Below are 14,088 nucleotides of genomic sequence, written 5' to 3'. Positions count from 1 at the left end.
AAAAACCATATACCACGTTTAAAATGTGGGCTTAAAAAAATAAAGCATTCCATTCCATACAATTTTTTTTAAAGCTGGTTCTGCATTAGAATGAAAAGGAGAAATTTGGAAGTATCATGGGGGAATAATTATTAATTGTTTAAAAATATTTTAATAGAGTCAAGTTAAAAGTATGAGTGGAAGAGGAAGGAAATGCATGAAAGTTCAAAGGCTGTTGAACTCAATGACGTAGAAGCAACCAATAGGTCCAAAAGCACTACTCTTTGGAAACTGGAACCTTATTTAGGATGAATTTTACGATATATATAAAGCCTCTACCACTTTATTCTTGTAATTTTTCTATATACTTTCTCTAAATGAGTGGATGGCCACTGCTAGAGACAGGATACCATGCTAAAATGACCCTTAGCCTGATCCACCAACTTTGCTCATAGGATCAAGGAGCTCAAGATCCAAAACTTAGCAAAGCCTTTAGATGTGGTACAATTGGGATTTCCAAGGGTTTGAAAGCCCTATCTCTGCAAAAGGATCCAAAAATCATGGTGTAGTGAGGTTATTCACGTGGACATGAATCTTAGAAGCCACTACAAAAGCAAGCAGCCTTTAGACATGGACTCAGCATATCTTCAAAAGTTAGCACGAATTTTGTGAACAGTTCCAGTCTGAATCATCTGCATTTTTCAGAAAATGAAATTACTATTTCAGCAAAGAATTTTAGCTTGGTCTCATCAGAGATGTCTTTGAATGAGTACAGATATATGCAGCCCCCTTTTCACTTAGCACTGAATAAACACCATTAGTGCATGAAGCCTGTGGAATCACTATAAAAGAAAAGGACTCTTTTACCTGCTCCAGGAATGTTAGAAATGGGTGTTTATTCAACCAGAATGTGGTAAAATGGCTCTGGTGAGAAGGATACTCAAACCCATGCTGTACTTTTGATGAGCTTGCTTCTGTTAAGCAAATATTCAAAGTATATTTCACCGTATTTCCAACATTTACCTTTATGAGGACCTGCTCTACTGTGGATACTGTTAACTCCAGCGTAACACTGGAATTTTGTCTTATTCCAGAATATAGTAATGCTGATCTCTACTTAATCCTTCCTCAAGATTAGCCTGGAAATTCAAGATATAGTAACCTTCTTACCCTGAAGATATTTTTAGTTGTCAAAACTACTCTGAATAACCCGCAGCACTCCAAATGTCCACCCACTCATAGCAATGGAATCACTTCTGAGGGTATGGAGCATCTCACAGGACTACAGAGTTCTCAGAATCAAGATCATGTCAGCCTTAGATTATTGCAGCTCTACTCAAAACATGAAATTGGCTCTTTTTCACATTATTCCTGAACAGTTAAAATAAGGCATACTCCAGCAACTGTGAAGATGTCTAGAATTGTTACTTTTCATACAGGAGGTGAAGCCAGGTGGTTAATTAATTCCATTTTCTTTCAGAGAGTTCACACAAATGCTGTTACTGCTGAACATAATTATGAAAAACGTAAAACATTTTAATGTGTGGGCATGAATATATTAAGGGTATTAAAGCCTGTCACGCTTATTTTGATGAGATGGATCATCTCAAAGGGCTCTTTTTCTCTTTGACAAAAAGATTTTCCCCATCGTCATCCACTTTTTAAATAAAAGCATATAAAGATGCTAGTTGATACTATCAGGTAGTTTTAAGAAAGCTTCATTTTGTAACATGACACATCCACAAAGCCTTCAGGGCTCATTCATTTAGACTGTTACAAGAATAATAACATACATAGGTGGATAATTAGTCTTACATCACATCGAATTATATCAGTACTGGTAATAATGATTGCAGAATGGCTGTGTGTTGTTCAGTAGAAGTTTATAGATGTTTTCAACTGATTAGTGAATCACTTAAAAGTTGCCTCCATCACTGATTTCTATCCATTACACTGATTTCTATCCATTAGGTTCAAATGAATGATACAAATGACCAGGAATGATCAGATTGCTCCAAACTGAGAAAGCAGTAGACCTGCAAATTCAGTACACTTGTAAACAGGCAATCACTAAATCACAAAAAACAGTATAGAGGACTGGGAGAAATAAAAGGCTTGAGCACCTGAGAAGATAACAAAAAGCAGAGGGAAAGAGAAGGACAAAAGGGTATACCCAAGACAAAACAGGCTGCAAGATACTTATTTCTTGCCTCCACAAGTATTTCTGCACTTTGTGGAAGACTTTGTCAGGTCTTCAGTAAAACAGAAAAGGGTCAAGGCTTACAGTGCTACACAGACTTGGAATGTGCTTTCTTTGATGAAAAAAATGTATTGATCAAGAACATAGAAGTATTTCTTTTTTTTTCCCCCTGCTGTCATTACTAGAAGCCTTTATGCTAAATTTCACTGCATCATTTTAAGATAAAAAATGTACCAGAGAACATTTACCAGCTCCAGTCACAACACTGTCAACTAACTCATTTGTTCATATTCCTTTTCCAAAACAAAAGAAGAGAGAAATAAATATCCAAACAAAAGGTATTCTTTGTATCAGCATTATACAAGTAATTTTAAATAACAATTTTAAATACAGTGAGTTCAGATTACTCTTGCCATGTCTTTTGCAATTTTGTTTGAGATGTTATTAAATCTGTAACAATTTGTAGTAAGAAATTACTGCCTTTGAGCACAAGATCAAATTGGAATAGTGCATTTAAAATAGTACAACAGCCCATCTTAACTATAGCTAGACATGGTTTTCATTTCCTAATAACATTTGCAAAGACAAGGTACATTCCCCTTGTGCTCATTAAAACAGAAGATAAATTCATATTTCCTTGATTTTGAAAAGTTTCCTAGTAACATGATTGCATAAAGCAATTACATTATTATGAGATTGTTTTATTGCTCTTTTTTGTCTGTTGTAATTTCAACAGGGGACAACATGCTGAGCTAATGTTGTGTTCTCTCACTTTATTACATTCATGATCAAGTTGCACTGGGGAGGAATTTAGTTTCATTGCATCTAAAAAACTGCTCATATCAGCATGCACTTCTCAACTGTTTACACATCCTCACCTACCCTCAGTTACCTCAGATTTAGCAGATTTCTACCTTTCAGATCAATGCAATACATTCTTGTGTCAGAATAAATTTCAGATGGGACCCAAATAACAAGAAATGATAAAAGGTGAGTTGACAACTGTAACTTTTAAGCTCCTACAGAGCCACAAATTGTGCCTTAAGAAAGTGGGATTTAACAATTTCTCTACTACTGTTGCCTCAAGAGGAACCACTCAGTAAGGGTGCAGCAAGAGAATTACATAGTATAATAAACAGTGTTTGCTGAGTAGCACCATAATTTTAAGTAGCTAAGCATTTCACTTGCAGAAACAAGAGCCTTTACATCCCTGAAGGCCAAATGGAGCCGGTGAGGACCTTGGGTGGGCCATGCATTAAACATACACCTCCACGTTATCCAAGAATTTACAAAAACGCATAGCCCCAGATCACATGAAAGTAAGCCACTGGCAAGTCCATACATTTTGCTGCTCTACAGTAAGGCAACTCTTTCAGTCTGCCAAGTAGCAGACTGAAACTTTGGGACTTGGCAACTCGAAGCAAAAATAATTTCATTTGAACACAGTGTCGAAGCCAAGCTGTAAAATGACACAAGTGCCTTGAGCAGCCGTGTGTTTTGACTCCTCATCAATACTCTCAGTTCATTATAGCCTCATGGCTCCTTCAAGCCAACACTGTTTGCTCAATTCACATTTAAGATAAACACAGTATCATTTTTCTTCTCTGGGTATCTCTTCAGTATCAAGAGTGGCACAAAACGTTAAATAACAGAAGGTTCAAAATAAAGACAAATAACAAAAAAATTAAGGTTGCATGATACAAACACTGAAGTATTTATCTTCAGTGCAGGTTATTACATATATATTCAATATGACATATGAACTAAACAAACTTCTAAAAAGGAGACACAACTTGAACTAAGTACAGGTGGATCTAAAATAAGTATATGTGAATATGTACGTCTTTGGTTCCATAACCATGAATAAATGCTAGAGATCAAAGACAACAGAGTTTTAGAGTAGAAGAGTATATGTTTTAGTTAAATCTTGCAATGAATTAAAAAGTTACTTCATGATAAAAATTCTACTTCAAAAACATTAATATAACATGTTTCAAACTTGCTTTTCCTCCTTAGCTGTTTTGAATATGCAATGTGATGGATTGAGGTGCTGAGGGATATGGCTTAGTTTAGTGATGGGCTTGGCAATGTGAAGTTAGGGGTTGGACTCAATGCTCTTAAAGGTCTTTTCCAACCATAATGGTTCTATGGATTAAGTAGGAATTGGAACATCATTTCATTTACACTGTTTTTAGAAAGGAAAAAAACAATATATTTTGCTTTGGAAAAAAAAGAATATCTTTTTATTTAGGACATTTGGATTCAGTTCTAAAATACGTGTGCTGTCTTGGACAACTTATGCAACATCTTCATCTCTCAGACCTTGTCAAAATAAGTCTCATGCATTTACGCTGCAAACTGTCTGGAGCATAAACTTAAGAGATAAAATTATTCTCGTAGCTATACAAGTTTCCCACTTCCACTGAGGTCTTTATACAGTGGAGTCAGAATTAATAACCACTCTATGCTAATCAGATGATAAACTTTTAAAACTGGAGATAAGAAAAAAAAGCTTCAGAAAATTAGCTTCAGAATAAATCTATGAATATAACTCAATTTCCCTCAGTCAGTTTGGACAGATACTATTAAAAAACTTTAAAACTAGTCACACATTTTCCATATTTTAAAGAACAACTGTCTAAAGATCCAGTAGTGTTTTCCAAAATGTTTTAAGGTGAATTTGGTTCTGCACCATTTCCAATCTGTACTCAGATTAGAAGCTACAGACCATTGTCTCACAGGTCCACAAGTACTCAGTCTAGTACAAATCAAACATGTAGAAAGAAACTTTGCCATTCAAAACCTACCTGTGGTTCCTGCTAGACTTTATGCTATGGGAAATCAAATGTTGCAGACCTCCACAACACACCACATGCATGCTGCTTCAGGTTTGTCCCATATATAATGTATTCTTAGATGAGCAGTTTTCAAGAGCAGGAACATCTGTGTTTGTTTTCTGAAAGCAGGGAAGCTTCTGCAGGCAAATTTACCATGAGATTTCTCCACTTAGCTCCAATATTCCACATCACAGAGTGATGACCAATTTATTGTACCAGTGCCCCATCATATATGCAACTGACATAACTTTGCAGCCATTTAAAAGTAAAGTTCAAAGAGCTTTTTTGTTTTATTTTTACCTCCTCCGAAGCAAACAGGACTAATCTTGGCAAACCTGAAAGCCCCTTTTCTTTTATCTCAGGACAAAATTTGTATCTTGCTAAGTTCATAGCATACATATTAGAAACTGAGCCACCTGTGGAAAGAGACATACAAATATCACATTAGCCACAGTCTTGCATCTCTCCTGTGTCCGAGTCTTTGATCCATTAAGGCAAAAAAAAATGAACCACACAGTTATCCTGTAGATGCACCCACTACATTTCCTTCCCAAAGCTTCCAGACATAAAAAGAACTTTGGGCTCTGCAGCATGCATGGAAACACAGCATATTTGAATGCTCTTTGGGGATATCTCTTCAAGGATATGAACTGTGCCCCAATAGTCCTTCCTGACAGAGAAAACCCTGCAATACCTCCTTCCCATTGACCGAAGGAGTGCCAGCACGCAGCTCAGCTGCAGTGCACAGAGACCAGGACATCTCTTGGGCAGAGGCTCAGAGTACTATGGGGATCAAAAAGCCAATAGAAAGAAAATGACAGTGAGTGGGAACTGCAAGTTCTGTAAGGTAGGATCCAGATGGGTTTTATTCACCTAGTAAAAAACCCAAACCAATTTTTAAAAGTCTTATAAAACTAGCACAAAAAGTACAATTTATCTCTTGACAGTACCTCAGTTAAGTTTTAATTCAGCAATTCTGCCATGAAAGAAAGGAATCTACTGAAAATAAACACCCATTTTGACATGAAAAAAATCCATATTTTTAATATATTTTTAAAAACACAAAAATTCAGTTATTTTTCTACTACTCATATGTAGGCTAGAATTACTGTGTTTTGATTTTGGAGATGGAGTTAAATCAATTTACTCATTTAATTTGTCTTCTCACCTCCAAATTAGATTGGTAAAGTTTCACATCTAGCCTAATAATTTGTTATGCAAATAATCTGTGGAATAATATCATTATGCTGTATTACTGTTATACAGTGGGTTGGAACATTGCTTTACAGAACATTTGAAAATCATGGCTTATCAAGAAGCTTAATAAATACTTATTTGTTTGGCCTTACTGTAACGTTTGTTAAAACTATGAAAACTCAAAGGAGTTAAGCTCATGACTCCCACAAACTCTGGCTCCATGGGCAGGACAGATAGATTAGGGCCCTCAAGCAGCACTAGTTAATGTCTAGCACTAAATCAGTTCCCTGTCTGTCAGCTACAAAGGGCATCAGTTACAAACAATTTCCACATAATTATATTTAACATATAACTCTTTTCATTCATCTGCTGATCAGATTCACAGAATTATCACTAGAATCACCCAAGATAAGCCTAGGTTAAACAGTTGTGTGTGCGCATCACTGGATTTTTGCATCCATCTTCAAATACTCTATGTGGTTTCAATTTTCATGGAATTACTGGCATTAGTTGGTTTATAGTGGCTCAGCTTGAAATCTGAACTGTTCCTACCTGGATTAAATATACCATCACCTTCTTCCCAGCCTATGAACTCAATCATTTTCTTGATGACCGCTTCTTCCACCAACAGAAACACAGGGGATACTTCGTATGTATACCTGAACAAAAATTAAAGCATCATGATTGCTTTTAAGACTATAGAACTCATGCTAAAACTAGATAAAGGTTTCTTCCACCTTTCTCCAATCTATCAGAAGCTGACCGCTACCAGCAGTAGAACTCTAAACTAAAAACACTACAGATCTGAACTAGCAAAGCAATTGCTTAGTTCCTGATAGCACTCGTAACACACCAGAGTTTGCTTTTCATGTGGCTTGTATGCTTGAGTTTCAACTATAATGATCTATGGCAAGCAAAAATTACTTTTTTGTTTAGGCTTTCTATTTGCAAGCAAACAGCAGACAGGTAATCATTTGCATTCAACTCTGTGCAGAATGCTTCAAAGGAAATGAACAGCTGAGTAAGTCTGATTAATTCATCTTTATGCATAAAGATAAAAGTCTAGGTTTTAAAGAGTTGAAAGCAAAGATCTCTCCTCTTACATCCCACCTCACAAACTAGAAAAGAAAGGCCTGATCAGGTTAGCCAGCCATCTAAGTGAGCTATTCAGTCAACCTAGGCTGTTTTCTCCTCCAAACTCCTGCACATTTCCTACCTCCTCTGTAACACTGAAAACAGAAATCAGAAGGGGAGTGAGAAGCAAAAACGCTGCTATTCCAAAAAGCATGCTAAGTCTTCATCAAGAGGAAAAAGAACTACACTTACACACTTGGGTTCAGTGCTTCTGTAATGAAACGAGCCACTAATGAGTAATAATCTATTCCAGCATACAGTTGATTGAAAAATCTTGGATGATCTGAAAATATAGATGAAAAGCGAGTAGTGACAGGATACACATGAAAAGATAATACAATCACAGGCCCTCTCAGATGAACGTTGATCACTGCAAACCACAATTCACTCCATCATTCCCTCAGTATTTTCTGGACCCACTGTCCTTTTCTTACATAGATAGTCCTTCAAAAGCAAATTTAATAAGCACCTTCATGTCCCAAAACAAAGTTTGAGAGATGCAAGTAGTGCATGGAATCAATGTGGGCTGTTCACAAGTTTTATAAATCAGAAAGAGAATTGGAATTGACAACTGAGTATTCACAGTGGCTTTTAACAGTGGTCTTGAGAGGATGCTCAGTCAAATTTCGCAAAGCAGTAGAACACAAGAACCAGCTGATCCCAAGCAGCTGTGCCTGTGCTCCCACTGAAGTCTCAATATTGAGAGAAGTAGTATAACCACTTGGAAAAACTTGCTGTGAACTTAAAATGACAAGTTAAGAGAACTTATTTACTTGCCTTGAAACACTGGGTTATATATAACTCATGAGAAAACTCTGTATTACTGCTGACTATAAAATCAAGCCAGTTCAGCAGTGGGATCACCACCTAAACATTAATACACAGCATAGCACTTTTACATGCAAAACCAGGTAAACTGTATGGGTCCATTTATATCTGAGTCTTAAGTGTTTCTACTTAAAGACTATTTGCACAACATATTTTTATGTATAACACTGTAACAAATGAAAATCTAAGGCAACTTGCAAAAGTAAGATAAACAGAACACGTTCCAGTAAGTCATTAATTATATTAGCATATATATGCATATATATTAGCATATGCAGTGCACTGCCCCTGTAAATCAGTACTGCTACTTTTCTATGGTTTTCAAAGGCAGGAGTTAAATTATTTGAGAGTTTTACTTTGTAGCAACACTGATTGAGGCAGGGAATATGGCCTTGAAATGCACAACTAACTATATCAAACAGTCTCACTTTCCAAAACACGTCCTAAGCTACACCATGTCTGAAATCCTGAGCTACTGCGCTGCAGTGCTATTTCCTGAACAGATGTTGTTCATCCCTTTCTGCTAAGACTGAATTATATTACACATGCTGCAGAAAGGTTAGCTGTAGAGTACTAATCTTGCAGAGATGTGTGCTGTCTCTGGTGTACTGCAGGCTCTCTCTTTCAGTGTCTGGAATAGGAATTACTGCCTATCAGCAAATTAACACGCTATAAGACCGTTGCTCAAAAAGAACAACAGTAAATGCAAGGTAATCATCACAAAGAACTCAAAAAGGCAATGTGCACTTCTCACCACTCACAGCAGGAAATCACACACCAAGGCCCTTCTCCCTTGCTTTGCTAGACTGTTACATCTCTCTAGATGACTTTCACAAGACTTTGAAATGATAGCATTTGCCACTAATGTCAACAGCATTACAGGAATTAACATTTTAGTCAAACCTATGGTGTCCAGCATTCAGTCAAACAAGTAAAACACTGCACACTTGCATTGCCAGGCAAAAAGACATTCACAGCCCCACTCTCCTGAAAGGTGACAGAACTTTGTAAACATTATCCTGTCTTCCAAAGTTATCATACAGAATAACTAGAAAGCACATTCCTACTAGTTTTGACGCTGTACTGTATAGCATCCCGGCAGAGTTGCAAGAGATTCTGATGAGATTCTCCCATGTCCCTTATTTCCAGGTCAAGAATCTGCTTCAATGCTTCAGGGGCTCTCCATTCACAAACCTAACGACGGGGAGTAGGAAAGACACCTTCAGTGGACAGGTTAGGCAAGAGGAAGAGGTTATAAAGGTGCAAGGTAAGTATCACATTTGGCATTGGTTTCATAAAACTGCCCATTGCAGGGTAGCATGCCACCAGAAAAACCTCTGGTAAACTGGTCTCACAGGATCCTGGAGGTTTTTTTTTGTCTCAGGCATTGCTTGACTGTCAAAATAAGAATGAGGAATGCTGAAATGCAGAAAAGCAAGAGGCCTGTAGGTTAAATTCTGTCTTTAGCTATAGATTTTTAATCACAGTATTTTCAGATGCCGTTCTGCCAAGGGGTGAGAGCAACCAGTGCACACCCATTTGCATTTGCTGCCTCCCTTCCCATAGAGCCTCTTAACCAGGGATTTTGGGAAGCCCACAGCAATCTCATAATGTTGCCCTTTCACAGTGGTGCCACATACACTGTTCCTCCTTCTCCAATACCAGTGGCTCCTAAGTAGTAAACAAATAACTCCCACCAATACCAAAAAAAGGAAAAAAAAGCTACATCCATTTGTTAAAGAAAGTGGCTATTGTACTCTGAGATGAAATAACTCATTATTTGCTAGCAAATATGTATGCTAATTACATTATTGCAAGGTTTTATAATATGATCTTTCTTAACTTGTAAGGCTGTCCTCTTATTTCAGAGCCAGGCACAGAGTAGAAGCAATTCTGAGGCTATTTAAAGCACAGTAAAATACAGCTTAAGGAAAAAAAAATGATGCAGTGTCAATTAACTCTGTTACAAATTCTCTACAACACTCTGTCTTTTTTACCTTTTCTGTTACATCATCAGCCTTCTGAATGACTTCTTCCATTATAATCTTACAGGCATCTTCTACAAACTTCTCTCCTGCTTTTGAGTCCATTATTGGACCATTTAGGATGACTCCATCCACCATAACAGCATTCCTCTTCTGGAGCATCTCCTGTTTGCAAATACCAACTGTAAGATAAATAACAACATTAGAGCAAGGCCTGGACAACTAAATCATGAATTAAGAAGACTATTCTTTCATTGCTGAAGACTGACTCAAGGAAAAAAAAAAATTACAAAGACTTTCCACATGTACAAAAATCCCAGATTTTACTGAAAAAAAAATTACAGACAAAAACCCCAAAATGTTACTTCAAAGCTAGACTGTTATTATCTAGATAAAAGCCTACTGTAGCTACTTCTTTCTGTAGCTACTTCTTTCTGTAGCTACTTCTTTCTGTAGCTACTTCTTTCTGTATCATACAAAACCATGCAAGGCACCTTCCAAACATAGAGGAAAATGCAGTTCTAGCCTAGAACATCATACATCAAATGGATAAATAGCAATCAAGTGTAAGATAATGTGTATTTTTCTTAGCTGAAAATGTTTCTCTCCACATGTCCCTCCTGCTCCCCTTTTTTAATGAAATCATTTTCAGCTTCATTTCCCATATCTTTATGCTCCTCCTTCCCTCCAGACAGTCCTATTGCTCTGTCTTCTCTGTCCTTTGCAAAGTGTTCAATGATCCATACCCCACGAAGATAACACCTTTTGAGACTGATGTTAATATCACATATCTGCGCTCCTCTCCTTTCTGCCCTTATCATACTAAGTGCCCCCAATCACTAATTACAGCAGTTTGCTGTGCAGTTTATCTTGTTTATTCACTTCTCCAACTATGATCACTTTCCTCTCCCTCCCCTTTGTCCACGAGACTCTCCTGATGTGTTCCATTAAGGCATCACTACTGCCTCCTTTACCCAACTTCTGAAAGCACATCCAAGGTGCTTATAAGCCACCGGCCAACTGCGGTAACCACGTATCTATTTCATGTATTGATTTCATACGGCAAGATCAGGACTCCAGTTTTAATCAACATGAGGATAAAGAAGAAAGTGAGACATTTGGAGATATCAAGGGAACAGACATTTGAAACAGTATAGTGCTGAAAGGAGAAGCGGCCACTACGATATCCAAATTATCTGGGTTACAGACAGCATCTGTCCACTGATCTGGCCTTACAATAGCTAGAAGCTATGAAGCCTGGCAGCACTGCCTTGAAGGGTCTTCTTCACCTACAGTGAGGATGGAGGAAAGGTAGAGAGGTACAAAAGAGAAAGTTCTATGCCCAAAACAACTTTATCTTCTGCTTTACTTTTTGCTTTTGTTATAAAGTACAGGAGAAATGTGGCTTTTTCACATGTCTAAACAATTTCCAGGAGACTGCCAGACACTGCAGTCTGACACATTCGACATGCTTATCGTAATTACAGTTCCTCACACACAGGAGGATATAGAACAATAATGCTGCCTAGACAAGTGTATGACTTTGAGGCCCATTGATTGAAAGAAGCCCTGTAAATCCCACAAGTTTTGGTTTACTGATGACTCTGACAAGCTGTTCAGTTCTCTTTTACTTATTGGAAGAGATATGACAAACAAGATAAAATTCTAATGAGATGAACACTGATGACAAAAATGAGACAAACCTCACCCTCTACATTTTTGCAATTACTTAATAGTTTTAATACAAAGGGGCAGTATCCCAAATTTTGCTGAATAGAGTAGTCTACAGCACATTTTTATAGGAGAGGTATAAATGTTCTTGTGGGACAGATACAGAACAAGCAGGTAAATAGTATTACATCTTTAACAGGCAAAGAGGGGAAAAAAATCACAGATACCAAAACCATCATTTCTCACTATGCTCCCCAGCACACTACAGCAGAGGCACTGTACAGAATCTGCTGCTTTGAAAGTCTTAGAGGTTTCTCTCTGAAAACACAAGCTTGTGGGTTAACTTTACAAGGCTTAAACCACCAGGCAGTAACAAGGAATTGGAAGGCATCAGGTCTTTGGGCAGACAGAATAAAGACTAAGTCTGGATTGAGAATTAGTTGTTTGATGCGTAAGTAGCTGCCTTAAGTACTAACCAGAGCTCAACAGAAACACAAAAAAAAAAGAATCTCAGCCTCAATATCATCTGCAGATGCTACTATCTCCACGTATGTCAAAAATGTTTTGTTTCTATGGAAAGGAATATAGGATTTTAAAAACTACACGGGAGATGAATACCTGTCATAGAGCACAAAAGTTGATACTTCCTTTGGTTACAAGATGAATAGATGGTGGAGCAAGAGAACTCACTTTTTTTTTCCACTCTTCTCCATCTCTCAGGTTTGTGTTAGAACCAGAGCTGTGCAAAAGCTCCATCAGCCCTGTTCTTGACACTTGATCACAAATATGTGTTCCTAGTACTGTCAAGACTTCACAATCATCCCTTCCAAGGATTCTGTGAAAAGCAAGCATAGAACTTTACACTACTTTTTCTACAAGGCCTGTAGAGGGCTGGGTGATAGGTCTAACAACAGCTCCCTATTTGAAGCAGGTCTGTTCACCACTACACACAGTTTTACACTCTCCAGAGGACACTTTGTGGAGCCCGAGGAAGAAGACATCACCTGGAAAATGGGTGAGTCTACCCCTACTCTCAACACATCTGTATTGAGACTCAGGCACCATCTAAGAAACAGAAAGGCAAAGCAGATGGGTTAGAAGAAAGGGAGGGAAAAGAACCTTCATTTCAACAGCAATTTACCTGTGTAAGGCTCCAGCAAAGAGTTCAGGTATTAGCCCACATTATATTTCATGAAATAAGGCACCTTGCAACTATTTACTGCTCTCTCAATATTTCTTTTGTTATCACTTACCATTTCAATCTGAACGTGCTGAGATAAATTCTGCCCTGGAACATACTTTAAGACTATTACTGGAAATCAATAAGAGCAACTATTTTGTAATCAGCAGCTAAATCAAGCCTCAAATATTTTTTGAGGTTTTGCAAACCACTGCTGGATGTATACACTATTCCCATCCCTCATGATTTTACTGAAAGTACTGTGATATTTAATCTTTCACTTATAACTATCTGACTTCTGGAGTTCTTATGAGAATTCCAAACTCTAACGAAAAATAAACGTGTTTTGGTTGCAGTAAAAACTTTGAAGGGAAAAACTAGATACAAATCTGAATTTCCATAACAATTTTTTCTTTTTATCACATTTTTTACTGATTCTTTTACCAACTTACTATATTTTAGATGGATGAACCTCAAGAAAGATTCAAGGTTCAGTTTCTATGGTACTGTACCTAAGTGAAGTAGCATGTCTTTTAACACCTCCTCAGAGCTCAGCAGCCAAGCTACAGAACACTGTCTTTACGAGTCAATAACTTATGTTGTCTTTTTTAAAATAAATACATAAAAATAATACCTCAAAATCTCAAAACATTAGTTTCCAATAATTTTGGGGCATTTTACCTATATCAAACACCTTATCGCACTAAGGGAAAGCGTTTCCCATGGAATTCACTTCATAGAAGCAGCACCTTGTCACATAGACCTTCTTTGTTTTCAAATATGACAGGTAAACAAGCTAGAGAAGTGGCTGCAATAAATACATTCTTTTCTATTTAAGAATACAGAAACAGACTCCTAAGTTGACTCAAAAAACAAGACTTCCAGAAAGTATGTAAAACAATTTCATCCAAATGGCTCCAGGCTTGAGACAACTAAAATGTTATCAAATGTAAGTGCTTTAAATCAGAGATTAAGGATTACTGACTGTTCAAGATACCTTTTTGCAAAAGAGAAGACTTAATCCCACTCAGATTGAAGGCAATTGGGCATTTAGCCACTGGCTTCAGCCAGAATCAA

General features: G+C 37.3%; 1 protein-coding gene across 1 annotated transcript in view; it reads right to left on the bottom strand.

The window, feature by feature from the left end:
* The window catches only part of GADL1 (glutamate decarboxylase like 1), a 73,049-nt gene extending 60,462 nt beyond the window's left edge, over positions 1 to 12,587 (bottom strand). The window contains exons 1-6 of the mRNA XM_061996918.1: positions 12,522 to 12,587; positions 10,173 to 10,382; positions 9,243 to 9,369; positions 7,540 to 7,630; positions 6,766 to 6,872; positions 5,317 to 5,432 (exon numbers count right to left, since the gene is read on the bottom strand). Of these exons, the coding sequence (XP_061852902.1) occupies positions 5,317 to 5,432; positions 6,766 to 6,872; positions 7,540 to 7,630; positions 9,243 to 9,369; positions 10,173 to 10,382; positions 12,522 to 12,587 (717 nt within the window). The remainder of the gene's footprint in view (positions 1 to 5,316; positions 5,433 to 6,765; positions 6,873 to 7,539; positions 7,631 to 9,242; positions 9,370 to 10,172; positions 10,383 to 12,521) is intronic.
* Positions 12,588 to 14,088: the final 1,501 nt, after the last annotated feature.

The sequence above is a fragment of the Colius striatus genome, chromosome 5 (assembly GCF_028858725.1).
Source record: "Colius striatus isolate bColStr4 chromosome 5, bColStr4.1.hap1, whole genome shotgun sequence".
NCBI lineage: Eukaryota > Metazoa > Chordata > Aves > Coliiformes > Coliidae > Colius > Colius striatus.
This window is presented reverse-complemented; position numbering and strand designations above follow the sequence as displayed.